Source organism: Castor canadensis, chromosome 5 (assembly GCF_047511655.1).
Source record: "Castor canadensis chromosome 5, mCasCan1.hap1v2, whole genome shotgun sequence".
Classification (NCBI taxonomy): domain Eukaryota; kingdom Metazoa; phylum Chordata; class Mammalia; order Rodentia; family Castoridae; genus Castor; species Castor canadensis.
In genome coordinates, this window is record NC_133390.1 from 7,297,463 (window position 1) to 7,312,276 (window position 14,814).

At 42.1% G+C, this 14,814-nt stretch overlaps 1 protein-coding gene across 6 annotated transcripts in view; it reads left to right on the forward strand.

The window, feature by feature from the left end:
- Window positions 1-311: 311 nt before the first annotated feature.
- Window positions 312-14,814, forward strand: part of Vps26c (VPS26 endosomal protein sorting factor C) — a 50,173-nt gene continuing 35,670 nt past the window's right edge. For 2 of the 6 annotated variants that reach the window (XR_012447850.1, XM_020174723.2), the window contains exon 1: window positions 319-475. Coding sequence is in view for 4 of the 6 variants with exons in the window: in XM_020174723.2 (XP_020030312.1) it covers window positions 419-475 (57 nt within the window). In the remaining 2 variants the exon portion in view is untranslated. Of the gene's footprint in view, window positions 476-11,057; window positions 11,129-14,814 lie in introns of all 6 variants that reach the window. The other 4 variants (XM_074072666.1, XM_020174724.2, XM_074072667.1 and 1 more) reach the window with 4 other exon arrangements.

Here is a 14,814-nt window from a genome sequence, read left to right on the forward strand (position 1 = left end):
TGGGAGTCCCGCCTTCCTGTGCAGGACACCTCCGCGACACCGGTTTGGCCCCGCCCCCTGCCGCGGGGTACGCCGGGAGAGACGCCACTTTTCCTCCAACTTCCCCTAAATGAGAAAAAAGGGGGCTATTTCCGAAGCTTGTCCTTACGGAAGGGGTGTGGCTAGTTTGGTTCCGCCCCTCACGCATGGCGAGGATGGGGCCGGGTGGCAAGTACCTCTGCGGGCTCTAAGGCCCTCCCCTGCGCCGGAAGGAGGAAGGCGGGTCTGAAAAAGTCGAGCCGAAGGAGGGTGCGAGGTCACGTGACGCCAAAGCTGGCTTTGCAGAAAAGGGGCGGAGCCCCAGGCAGGGGGGGCGGAGCGACTGTCCTTTCTGCGGGTGCGCGCGGCCGGAAGTGGCCGCCTCAGCTGACAATCGGAAATGGGGACCTCCTTGGACATCAAGATTAAAAGAGCGAATAAAGTGTATCACGCCGGGGTAAGTGGAGGGGTGGCTGGATCTGCAGGTTCCGTGGTCTCCAGCACTCCGCGCACGTCCGGGTGACTGGGCGGGGCAGAAGCACACGGCTGGGTGCGTGCGTCCTCCGCGTCCTGCCGCCGGTGAGGGGCCCGCGGAAGGGGTCTGCGTGGCGCGCAGCGACCAAAGCCCTGGCCCCAAGATCAGCTGTAACCTTCAGGCCGCTGAAACGTTGCTGTCGGCCTTGGCTCCCAGGCTTGAACTGTCGCATTGAGCCCCGAGGGCGGGAGCTTGTGACCAAACGCCCCCGTTTCTCTGGCCTAAAGTGACTGCAAAGATCTAATGAACGGAAGGCAAAATTAGCTTTGCAAGAAGAAATGTGCGCATGTGTTGGCAGCGAACTCCCCGCAGTGCTCACTTCTGATAACACACAGTTCCCAGTTTTTCGAAGGAATGGTGTGTTAAAACGCAAGCCTGTGGACTGTGGGCGTGGCTCAAATGGTAGAGCACCCCTAGGCCCTGACTTCAGTCTAATACCGCAAAAACAGAAAAGCTTTCTTAAGTCATTAAGGGTTTTTTTTGGCGGGGGAGGACCCCCTCGGATCCCAGTTTCCTTTTTTTCTGCAAAATGAGAGTGTAGACTCTGAACCCTTACACTACATCAAAATCTATTTGGAATTCTTGAAATATCATCCTGGACCTGCCCCCAGAGATACCCACCACACTTCATTCTATTATTGTTATTTCTTGCTTAATTTACTTTTCAAATAAGTCTCTAGTTTTTGCCCTGGCCAGCCTGAGCTCTGATCTTCCTATTAGGCCTCTCAAGTAGCTGGAATCACAAGTGAGCAGTGTCACACCCATCTTATCGGTTGAGATGGGGTCTGACTAGCTTTTTGCCTGGACTGGTCTGGAACCTGAATCCTATTGATCTCCACCTCCCTAGTAGCTGGGATTACAGGTATGAGACACTGTACTTGGCCCCAGTGATTCTATTGAACAACTGTACTTGAAATCACAGCTAGTTCCAACACACTTTGGAATAGGTTGCTAGCAGTGTTTGTTCACACAAATACAATGTGGTGTCAAAGGGAGGGAATGCTAAGCAAACAACTTGAATGGATGCTAACATTTTAGGATAAAAGGTAATTGGGGAAACCTGATATTTATACAGACTCAAATGGCCACCTCCCCCCCCCCCAGATTATTACTTACAGAAGGGAAAAGCCACATTTATAATGGAGAAATCTGGTAGCCACCACTCAAATCAAGATCAGCAAGAACACCACCTTACCACCACCACTGTTGAAACTGATTGGTTGTGTGCCTGGTGGCATGATGCATTGAGGACCCAGCTCACTTATGTAGTATTATTGCCAAAAATGTCTAGTTTAAATCAATTCCTAAGGTGACAGGCATATACCAGTTGAGGGACACTGAAACAGCCTGTATTCTTTAAGACTGTCAATGGCAGCTGGGCGCTGGTGGGTCATGCCTGTAATCCTAACTACTCAGGAGGCAGAGATCAGGAGGATCGTGGTTTGAAGCCAGCCTGGGCAAAAAGTTCTCAAGACCCTAACTTGAAAAAATCCAGCACACACACACACACACACACAAAAGGGGGCTAGTGTAGTGGCTCATGGTGTAGGCCCTGAGTTCAGACCCCAGTATGGCAAAAAAAAAAGTCAATGTCATGAAAAAAAGACACAAGAGTTTTTAAAATGAAAACCAAATACAGTGTATGATTTTGTGGTATTGAATTTCCCAAATGTGGTATTTGTACTTTGGTTGCCTGGGAGGATATTCCACATACTGCAGCATATAGAAACAAACTGCTATAATATCTAAACCTCAGAGGGTTCAGCCATAAGTCATACCTGTGCTGTATTCCTGCCTGTGTGTATAGGCCAAAGAGAAAACTAATGTGGCAAAATATTAATAATTGCTGAATCTAGTTGAAAGCTATTTGGGTCTACTTTGTATCCTTTTCTAAAATAACAGCTTTATCGAGAGATAACTCAGGCATCACAAGATTCACCCTTCTAAAATAACTTAGTGGTTTTAGTATATTTACTAATTGCACCTGGTAATTACAAATCTGCTTTCTGTCCCTGTGAAGTTGCCAGAGTCACTTTCACTTTCCTACTGAGGGAGCTGAGGCCTAGACAGGTTGAGGAGCTTGCTCACCCAGCTAATGACAGAGCTGGGCACAACAGACATCAAGTTCAAAGTTGTGCCCATTATTCTGCTTCTTGAGCAGCCCTTTTTATGCAAGATGGAGGATTTGTAATGTGGAAACAGTTGTTATTCATTTTTGAGATATTTCAGAAAAAAGAAGACTGATTTCTACTTGACCATATGCTGATTTTATTGCAGTATTTTTTGTCTTTTTAGTTGTGGAAGCATTTGGTATCTGGTCACCAGAGAACCTACATTATACTTGGGTTTAAAATTCATATTTCCTTAGAAAAAATTCTACTTGACAAAATTATTTTTTAAAATTTTAGTTGAAGCGTTAAAGAAAACATGAACATAATGTATGGCACATAAGAAGAATGTAAAGGAAATCCTCTTCCCGACCTCCCTTCCTGTCCGCTGATGGCTTGTGTACTACTCCAAACACATGTGCACACATGCAACCAGCAACTTGTTCTTGTTGCTGTCATAGTGTGTTTTATCTGGGAGACTTTCACAGCATCATATTTTCATCAGTCTCATTCTTTTTTAGATTTAATAGGTCACATTCATTCAGCCAGTGTCTATGAATCTCCAAAGGTCAGTAGAGATAGGTAACTGTGTCAAATGAGAAATGAGGTACTGGAATAGGAGTAGCTAGGATGTGCCAGGGATCACAAAGTAGGGCCTCATCATTTCTGAGGGAAGAGGAAAGCTGAGGCCTTTCTGGAGCTTCCGGAGCCAAGTTTTGAAGCTGAAGCATTAGGCCAGGGTGTCCTTGGTCACCATGCACTGTTGCCTTCAGTGGGGAGTGGAAATGAACCAGAACTTGTGGACATGTGGGAAGCAGTCTCAGTCCTGTAAAAGGTTTTACAGTCATTCATCCTGTTTCATTTGGCAGCAACAGTAATGTTTTGACATGACTTGGCTTTATTGCCTCTCTGAAATATTTCTTCTATTTTCCTTGGGTTTTTTTCTGAACCCCCTCTTTTTTTAAACTTTGTAAGTTGACTGCATAAAGTCTCCTTTTAAAATTTGCAGACATTTCCCATTAAGTACGACTTCCTTCCTTCAAGTTTTTTGTTTTTACTAGGTTCGTGACTTATAAAACAAACACCCTGTCACCCTCCCAGGTCCTGCTGGTGAGCGGTATGGGATCAGGAGAAAGATGGAGTGGGGGTGGAAGAAGTGGAATCTCCCTGCCTGGATTCTGGCAGAAAATGCTGCTCCTGGGACCCTCATGCTCTGTAGAGTCATGGAAAGACCCCAAGCCAATGCTCTTAAGTTAGTATCCCCAAATTGTCTTCAACAAGTTTGATTTGTAATATTTTTCTTATTGTAAAATTTAAATATTATTTTCTAACTCCATTAGTTTTTACATGTGTTATTTAAAAGGTGTGTGTTAGTTTCTGATAGGACAAGAACTTTCACAGGCTTAGAGTAATTTCTAATATTAACGTTTAGAAAATTCTTTATGAGCAGAATTATGATAAGAGTAGCAGAATGAGTGAGATTATGGTGAAGTAGAGGAATGTCAAGAGTAATTGTCAGGAAAAGACAATAATATGGGAATGTTCACTCATAGCCAGTAGCCACAAGCATATACTGCATGTACGTCCATCATTGCAATAATCACTTTCCATTGTCATGAATTTGTTCTGTGAGCCTATCCAATTAAGTTTGTTTTTAGTATTTGTATTCCCAAGCCTGCAGTACCTGTCACTTAGTAGATGCTCAAAAACCGTTAAATGATAATTTAAGCCTTAAAACATTTGAACAAAATTCTTAAGGCTGATAGGTCCTTTTGTATGCAGTAATTAGAAAGGAGAAATTGTGGTCTTGAAGGCACATTATGAGTTTTGCTTTATAATTAAAATAATATTCAAGGTTGAAATCAGTTCCAGACAGATATTGATAAGATTTATTCTTATTTTGACATAGCCCCAAAAGCTCTACATTGGATCCCTCATTATACTTGCTTCAAATAAGAAAATCATTCAAATAATTAATGGGACTATAGGTTTCAGAATCCCTATAAGTATGATTGTTTCTCTAATCCAGGAATAGAATTCTTAGGAAATTGTCCAGTGTTTGATTCCCCAGTGTAAATACAGGTTCTTTTCAGAGCTGGCAGCATTGTTAGGCCCCCTTGTCCCTGTAAGTCCTTCCCACTGAGTCTAAAAGCTTGATTTCTGATTCTTAAGCTTCAGGTATGAGGTGAGACAATCAGGCATACGATTTTTTAAATTCCCTAGTTTCTTATTTCCACCGAAAGTTTTAATTTACCATTGACATATTTCACTAATATTATTTATAAGAGCATGACAGTGCACCCTTTTGCAGCCACAGAGTGCTTGAGTCCTCACAACCACTGTGAAAAGGTAGCCTGGTCTCCATTTGTGGTTGAGAAGACTGAGGCTTACAGAGTTGAGTACATGCCAAGGTCACGATAAGAAAATGTTTGAACTCAGATCTTCTTATTCCTGAGTTCATGGATTCAGGCTGCCTTCTCTGGGTCTGAGTTCTCATCTCTAGAATGGAAATGACGCCTGTGTATCGGCCATTTTGAGGATGCTATGCCATCGTGTTTCAGAACCTTGATCTGACCCATAGTAGTGACTCAGTTGGTAGCTGGTCGTATTATTCCTCCAGACTCCACAAAGTCTGTTGGCTCTGTGAACTGCCCATCAGCCATGTTAATTTCATGTATACATCTTTCTAATTGCATCATAAATGCTTGTCAGAGGCTTTCTAGAGTGTCAGATTCCTGCCCCTGTGCACTTGGAGGAAAGCAGGTTGGTGATCAGAGAACATATGATGATGACAGCATTTTTGGCCCCAAAAGCCAAGTGTGGTTTTGGCTTTGCTGTGTACTTTGTGTGGTGAAGTAATGTGTTCTTGATGAAAAAGTTTGTCTCAGATGCCTTGTGAATTATGTTGTCCTCAGTGCCTGGGGAGAGCTCATTGGGTAGAAGCACCCTGCAGTAAATCTTCCTGTAATGTAAATATAATTCATTTGATTTTACAAATTCAGAATGTTTCTTAAATCTGGCACATATACTCATGAAAGTGGCATTGTTAAATATTATGATCATTATGATCATGAAGCACATAACCGCGTAGACATTTTACAGTGACAAGGGATTTATGCATCATAGGTTGATTACTATTACCACAAAACCCTGTATTTTGTCTTATTTGGCTTGTATGTAATTTCTTGTTAAAGTAAAGATGAGAAGCCTTATACACAACAGCTCATTATTATGAAGAAAAATTGCACATCTAAAATGCTATTTTAAAAAAAGCCTAACTGTTCTACGTTGTCCTTTTAGATTCTTAGTAAGTGAATTATAAGTGAATGCTCTTTGGGTATAAAAATGTAGATCTCTGAGTAAGGAGAGATCTCAAGATAATTCACAGGGAAGATTATGAACCTTTTAGGAAACACAGTCATCCCAACTTGTGAGTGGCTCTCTTTTTCTCACTTACAACGTCATGCTCCTGTGGAGGCTTGCCTCCTGGTGTAATCTGAGCTGTGCGTAATGCAGGAGAGGTATTTTCAGAATTATCCCAGTTGTCTGAAAACTGGGATGCGATAAAATTGTCTCTGTAGTTCTCCATTGTTTCAGCCGATCTCTTAGTGGCCTGAACATTGGGACCCATGCTTTACCACTACAGCTGTGCCACTCCAGACTGTAGCAGCTGGACAGACCTCTGCAGGTCATGTGCCCTTGAGTTGGGTGGCTCCAACTTTTTCCGCTGCTGAGGCCTCACCAGCCAGTATGGTTGCTTTTCTCTGCCTTCTTCCTGGTCTTGCTTTCCCCTGGATTCTGCTCTGTGTCACTAGCCAGGTCCTCTCTGTGGCCTGAAACCTGCAGACCATACCTTCCACCTAATTTCTCCTGCTGTTGTCTTGGTGCTGAATGTGCAGCTATGCCACTCACAGACTGGAGAGCCAGCAGCACAGGCAGGTTTGAGGGAAAGGGCCCCTTTTATTCTTTGTCCTTCCCCCTCAGCACCCTAGACTGAGTCAGCAAAGCCCAGCTGGTCTGTACTCAGCTGAGTTCCTTACAGGTGGACTGTGCTCAGCCTGTCCCAGGAAGCTTATGGCTGCTGTCCCCTTCCCCCCACCCCATGTTCTTTCTACTTGGTGGCACTTGTCCTGCTGACACCCCTCCTTGGCTTCCTTTTCTTTGGTCTTCTCTGCCCTTGCCTTGCAAATTCCTGAGAAATGTAAGGTGAAGCCTCCATCCTTACTTCAGCCACACTTGAAGAGTATGACCTCTTAACTCTGAGTTGATCTTCAACTCATCCCATTTGTCCTTTAGCAGCCATAACATATACATGCAGTTCCCTCACTAGGCATACCATAAGCCCCACTCCTACCCCACATACTTTTCAACTTCTATTCAGAAAATAGCGTAACTTGTTCGCTGTCAGCCAGGTAGGCTGACTTGTTTCCCCTCGCGGTGAGCACACGGGGCCCACACAGTTCCAGAAGAGCACTCGCACATCTGCGACTGACACAGTGTGCCAAGAAAAATGCCACGTACCAAAGGCCAGAAATCAGTGCTACCCTCTGTGGATGTTCAGAGCTTCTGGAGAGGTGAGTGTGTGTGTGTGGTGGCAGGCACGGCTCAGGGTTCTGCGGGTGGCTGTGGAGAGTGCTGACACTGTGGCGTGCTGGGCCTGGGGTCTGGGTCCTCCTGGCAGTGGCAGAACTTCATGGAGCCTTCACAGGCTAAAGGCCCTTGTGCATTCTTGGGCCAGTGTGCAGTGCTTGCCAAACCCAGTTAACTGCAGCAGCTTTGTTCTGTTTCCAGAGCATTTTCTAGACCAGCTGTTTTCAGGCCACATTTTGTGAAACTGCATTTCATCTCTTCTTATACTTGCATTTTTAATATAAAAATGGTAAAATTTAGGCCAGGTGCCATGACATATTATAATCCCAGCTACTTGGGAGGCAGAGATCAGGAGGCTTGTGAATGAGGCCCGCCTGGCAAAAAGTTAGCAAGACCCTATCTACAACAAACCCTATCAAAAAACTGAGTGGGGTGGCATGTGCCTATAAGCCCAGCTACACGGGAAGCTTAAGTAGGAGAACTGCTGTCCAAGGCTGGCCCTGGACAAAAACTAGAGAACCTATCTCAAAAATAACTAAAGCAAAAAGGGCTGGGGGCATAGCTCAAGTGATAGAGTTCCTACCTAGCAAGTACACGACCCTGAGATCAAGCCCTGGTATCATTAACAAAAAAGCTAAAACTTAAACATTTCCATGAAGGAAAGAAAATTCAGTGTTCCTTTGAGTATGTCCTGTCAAGACATTTTCATACAAATGCAAAGATGGGGTTTTTGTAAAATACTTCTGTGGACTGAAGAATTTCTATCATTTTCAGTCATTGTCCTATAATTTATCTGCACACATGTTTTTCTGCATGTATTTATATAGAGATTGTGTCTTAGTGTCTTTAGGGAAGAGTTCTCTCAAATTCAGAAAAAATAAGAAAAATTCAGGCTGAGAGAAATAGTTGCTTTCTCAAGGCAATGGAAGCATATTTACCTTTCATGTTGTAAATTTTTAAAAAATTTTTGGTGGTACTGGAGTTTGAAGTCAGGTCTGTGCTTGCTAGGGAAGCACTCTACTGCTTGAGCCACGCACAGCCAGAGCACTTTTTGCTCTGGTTGGTTTTGGCATAGGGTTGCTGTATGCCTGGGCCAGCCTAGATCGTGATCCTCCACTGTGTGCTCCATAGCTGGGATGGCATGACAGCTTTTTCTGTTGAGATGGGGTCTTGAAAATTTTGCCCAGGCTGGCCTGGATCCTCACGATCTCCACTTCCGAGTACCTGGGATGACATGCTTAGCCTCATCTTGTAAATTAAAATGAGTATGTCTTTGTAAATAGTTCAAGAAAATGAACATTTAGACGAGATTGAGCATGTCAGGGTGGTATGACTGTAGACTGAACATTATTTAGTATCAAGATTATCCAAATTGAAGCAATGAAATTTATTAAATGAAGTCAAACAATTCTATGTCAGTTTTTAATAAGTATAGTTTTATAAATATAGTGGTTTTGTATGTTAAAAAATAAGGGCTGTGGGTGTAGCTCAGTGGTGGAGCACTTGCCTAGCATGCTTGAGACCCTGAGTTCAATCCCCAGATCCACAAAAGAAAAAGAAGAAATGAAATTTAAAAAATATATGTGTGTGTGTGTGTGTGTGTGTGTGTGTGTGTGTGTGTGTGTGTAATGTATTGCTAAGGAAGTCCAAGTAAATGGAATTCTGCTTCTCTTCCACTACCTCTTTTTTTCTTTTAATGTGTGTGTGGTACTGGGTTTTGAACTCTGGGCCTCATGCTAGCTAGGTAGGTGCTCTACCACTTGAGCCATTCTGCCAGCCCCTCTACTCCCTTGAACACACCCCACAATTGATCACTCCCGGTTGCCATCCCTGGCTTGGATCTTACTCTGGCTGAACCTGAAGCAGAGAGCCTGCCAAGAGCTGCTGGCATACCTGACTTGTCCTGAGGTGCTCTTTAGCTGAGTTCTTGCTGTTTGACAACAGCTCTTTATGCTGTGGGCCTCACTTGCTCTGGACTAGTCTGCTGCCACCCTGGCTTGGGTGCACTGTGCAGTATCATTCGTACAAATTTTGCTGACTGGGATTTCAGTTTGGTGGCTGTTAGGATTGTTCATTTATGTGTGGGCTGGCTATACAAAACATTTTCTTTGGCCAACTCCTTGTATTCCACAGTCATTACTTAGGCATATAATTGTGCCAGCTCCCAGACTCCTTTATAATTAGAGCCTTCTTAAACATTTGATTTATAGTCAGTGTCTTCAGTGCACTTAGGCCAATAGTTACAAACCAAGGTCAACTTTCTAAACTTTCTGCAGGTTTTACTGAACTCTGAAGTCAGGTAATGTCTAGTGACAGGTAATTTTGCTAATATGCATCTAACCCCTGCAGCCATACTGCTGACCAGTATCAGGACTTAATTCTTCTCTTGTAAAGATTCCATTTTTACTTTCATTACTTTTCACTTTTTGTAAATAGTATTGACAGTTTTATTTTTTTCTCTTCTAAATGTGTGCCCAATGGCTCAAGCTTCTTTTGAGATTCTCTATAGAAAGTTTCAGGATTAGGAATTTCAGATCTTACCCTCAGACAATAGCCTTGTTTTTCTTCCCAGATCATTTGACTTAGTATTTACACTAGTGTTTATGCTAGATCCTACTTAAGAGAAACAGTAACTATAATGTCAGCTGTCTGAGAGTGTGGCTCATGGTAGGCATGCCAGAACGTTGTGGAATGAATGATGGTACTATTTCTGCCATATTGGCAGTGAGTACACAAAAGCCATGTAAATTGATATCTTGATATTTTATTACACTTCACTGCCAGTGAACTGTTTTTTTACAGTTTTAGTTAAATATTGATCACTTAGAATATGAATGTTATTGTCCAGAAAGTAGTATATGTAATCCTTCTTTTCTTCATAACTCCCACCTTTTTTCAAACTGAGATGTAATTGCATGTAATAGATCACCCCTCAATTAGGAGACTATAACCACCATCTTCCCCCACCTCCTGTGCCAGGGATGGAACACAGGGCCTTGTGCACATATGAGGCAACTGTTCTCCACTGAGCTATGCCTCCAGCCCTATAGCCACCACCTTCATCAAGCTATGGAACAGTTCTGTCATTCACAGTTCCCTCTTGCCCCTCCCTTTGCGGTCAGTGGGCCAGGACCACTGTCAGCCTTTTCCAGAATGTCAAATAAGTGACATAAACATTGTTCTGTGCTATGTAGCCTTTTGAATCCGACTTCATCATTAGCATAACACACACCCAGTTGTGTGTATCAGTATCTCTTAACTTTCCACAAGTTTTACTGAACTCTGACATCGGGTGATCTCTAGTCACACGTAGCCCAGGCTGGCCGTAATCTCATGATTCTCCTGTCTCAGCCTACCCAGTGCTGGGGTTACAAGTGTGAGTTACCACCTCCTGCTTACTTCTTTCCTACTTACCACCCGGTTGTCTGTCCTGATGTGAATGTACCCCAGTTTGTTCATACCGTCACCCACAGAAAACCATGTTGGTGATCATGAATAAAGCTGCTAGAAATGTTTGTGTGGAGGTTTTTGGGTGAATATAAGCTTTCATTTCACTTGGATAAAAACCAGCACTGGGATTGCTGGATTGCATTACCTCATTTTTAATGGTAGATCAGAGATGGTACATTCTCTTCAAAATTCTCCTTTTTAGAACTTCAGTAAGTACATACTACTATGTGAGAAACTGTCTGGTGGCTGTTTGTTCTAGTTTTCAAACAAGATGGAATCAGTTGTCACACAGAATTGTGAAATGGGAACACCTAACAAGTTGAATTCTCTTTATGTTTTTGATTTCTATTCTCCAGCCAAAATGGGTCTCTGAGTGCTACCAGAAAGATTTGAATGCTTCAACACGAATTAATTGATTCCCACCCAGGTCAGTAGCTTAAACTGGTTTTGTTTTCATAGTCGTTAAACTACTTAGGACATTTGGTTCCCCATGGCAAATGAAAGTGCATCTCACTATTGGTGTACAGGATCTTTGGACCAAATGTGCTCTAAGGCTCCCACATGGTTGTGAGGGTGTGTCTGAAGCACTTGTTCAGATGGCAGAGGGTTCAGAGTGGCAAGGAGATGAGTTGTGGTTCATTGTGCCCTGGCACCATTGGAAAGGCAAGGTAGTGGAGTGGTGGCCCACGTGTTGAGCTCAGAGGCTTTGTGTGTCTTGCAGTCTTGTTCAAGTCCACATTACAGCCATCCAGAGAGGTCTAGAGCATGGCTTGAGTGGTGGATGGACCGCTTAGCATGCTCGAGGCCCTGGGTTGAGGGGAGGGAGGGAAAGAGGGAAGGAAGGAAATGCGACTCTAGTATGCAGTCCTCAAATCTTTTCCTCAGGAAAGACCACTGTTACCTTGTACATTTAGGTCTAGAGGCATACCATTCTGAGATTTCATTTTATATAAAAATGGATTTATAGCTGAGTAGCAGTGGCTTACCCCTGTAATCCTAACTACTCAGGAGGCAGAGATCAGGAGGGTTGTGGTTTGAAGCCAGCCTGAGACCCTGTCTCAAAAATACTTAACACAAAACAGGACTGGTGGAGAAGAAGCTCAAGTGGTCGAGCACCTGCCTAGAGAGTATGAGGCCGAGTTCAAACCTCAGTACTGCTGGAGAAAAAAAAGGATTTATTATGTTAATCAGTCATCAGCTTACATTGTTCACCATTTTGAGTTCCAAGATAGTTACCATTTACCTCCTCTCACCTCCACCCTTTGAGATAATTTCCTACTGGACAAAGTTTGTCAATTTCTTGTGATTCCTTCCAAAGATTTTTTTTGTGCATGTTTGAGTAAATATGTGCAAATATTTTTCTCCCCCTTTTCACAAATGGTGCAGTATGTACCCTTAAAAAATGCACAGGTGGCAGTGGTGGGACTAGAGTAGATAAGCTGATTTTTTTTTTTTTTTTTTTTGGCCGTACTAGGGTTTGAACTCAGGGCTTCATGCTTGCTAAGCAGGCCCTCTACCAGATAAGCTGATTTAGATGCAACAATAAATTCTGCAAAGAAATGAGCCCTGCACCCCATGTGGGCAAATGTGAATGATCTCCACCATGTTGTTACAGGAAAACCCACCAGTGTCCTCTGGTTGGAATTTAGATTGCAATCTTTGGTTATTGTCAACAGTGTTGCAGTGAATAACTGTTCATGAGTCATACCCATCTGCTAGTGTATCCATGGACCTCTGTGGGTATAAAGTAGTTTGGGTGTTGCCAAATGGCCCTTGGCAGGTTGTAACATTTTAGTCTCCTCAGCAGTGTATGGGAGGACCTCATGTCCTCAACCCTCAACACAGTGTGATCACCTTTAAAATTTTTATTTTAATTAATATTTCTCATGTTTTTGTTGAGATCAAACACTTTTCATGGATTTATAAATAATTTTTATTTCCTTTTCTTGAACTCTTGGTTCTTATAATTTGCCCTTTTGTTTTGTTTTGTTGTTTGAAGAGGGATACTGGAAATGCTAAGCACATGCTGTACCACTGAGCTATACCCCTGGTCTCTAATGTGCCTTTTTTTTTTTTTTTTTTTTTTTTTTTTTGCAGTGCTAGGGTTTAAACTCAGGGCCTCATGCTTGCTAGGCAGGCCCTCTACTGCTTGAGCCACTCCACCAGCTCCCCCGCCATTTTTTTTTTTTTTTTTGTCATACTGGTTTTTTAGTTCTTAAAATCTTAGAGAGAAATTATTATTTGCCTGTCATATTAAATTACATTTTCCCTAGCTTTTCATTTATATGGCGGGATTACTTATAATAGCTTTTATCAAACAGAAACATTTAAATGAATTTTATTAGTGTATGTTAATTTTACAGAGTGAGGGGTTTCATTGCAATATTTCCATACATGAATGCATTGTACTCTGACCATACTCACCCCCTCCACCATACTTTTTTATCCCTCCTTCCAACCCTCCTAACGTTCTTATAAATTTTATATGGGTTTCATTGTGACCTTTTCATACACGCAGTGTACTCTGATGCCATTCTCCTCCCTTTCCCCCACTGTTTACCCCCGCAATGGTCCCCCTTTCATGTTCATGTCATTTTGTTTTCTTTAGATCTAGATTCCCTGAATGAGAAGACATGGTTTTTTTTTCTAAGTTTGACTTATTTTGCTTGACATGATGATCTCTAGTTCCATCCATTTTCCTGCAAATGATATTTAATTCTTCTTTTTGGCTGAGTAATACTGTTGGGTAGATATACCACCTTTTCTTTATCCATTCACCTGTTCATGGGCACCTAGGCTGAATCCATAGCTTGGTTCCTGTGAATAGTGTGTGCTGTCTTAAGTTTCCTTAGGATATATGCCCAGGAGTAGTATAGGAGGATCATATTGTAGTTCTATTTTGAATTTTTTGAGAAATTTCCATACTGATTCCATAGTGGCTACACTAATTTACTGTCCCAGCAACAGTTAAAAGGATCCTTTCCCCCAACACCCTTGCCAACATTCACTGTTTGTTTTCTTTCTTTTTTTGGGAGGGGGGGTGTAAATGGAGTTTATTAAAAGCTAGGGAGGGGAACTACAAAAGAGAGAATGGTGGGGCCCAGGTAGAATTGAGTCAGAGAGCTTGCTGTTTGTTTTCTTTCTGATAGCTGTCTGACTGGAGGAAGGTGGAATCTCAATTTTTTTTTTTTGATTTGTACTTCCTTTGTGGTTAAGGATGTCAAACAAACTTTGTGTTTGTTTAAAGTTAGTCTTAGAAAGGTCTTCCCCACTTTGATATGATAAGAATCATTTTATTATTTCAGTTTTTACATTTAAGTCTGATACACTTAGAACTTTTTGTATACAGAGGGTTGTAGTACAGATTCATTGTAATTTTTGTTTCCAGTTCTCTGGCAGTTTTCCAATATCATTATTGAATATTTCATTGTTTCCCTATGAATTATAAACCTCTATTCCCATTCTAAATGAGTCTATTTTTTTTATTTTCCATTCTGTTCTATTAATTTTTCAGCCTGTATAAATTTCGTATCAGTGCTATATATTAGGGCCAATTTCTCTCTCTCCCTCTTTCTTTGACAGTACTGGGTTTGAAATCGGCCTTATGCTTGCTAGGCAGATGCTCTGACTGCTTGAGCCACTCTGCCAACCGTCTTTCACTCTCTTCAGATAATAGCACGTGAATTTTAGAATCTGGCTCATCTAGTCTATTCCTCAAACCTCCCCAACACACATACACACAAAGAAAGCAATTCTGATGTTACTCTCTTTAGCTTGGGTTGCCTTTGTAGACTAACTTCTAGAAAAAATAGATTTGTTGAAGGAGTGAAATTATGTCTGTCCAGAAACATGGAATGTCCTTTTATTTGTTCAAGTTTTCTTTGTGACATTTAGGCATATTTTAAGTTTTCATGAGAGTTTTAGACATTTCTTATTGAATTGATTTATAGTATTTTAACTTTTTCATTGCTTTGAAAATCAGGCCTTTCCTTTACTACATCTTCTCACTGATGGTTGGTGTGAATGTGACACTGTTAATTTTTGTGCATGAATTTTGTACTCAGCTGTTTTCTTTCCTAAAATTCTCTACATGTTGATAGCAGCTTTTCATTG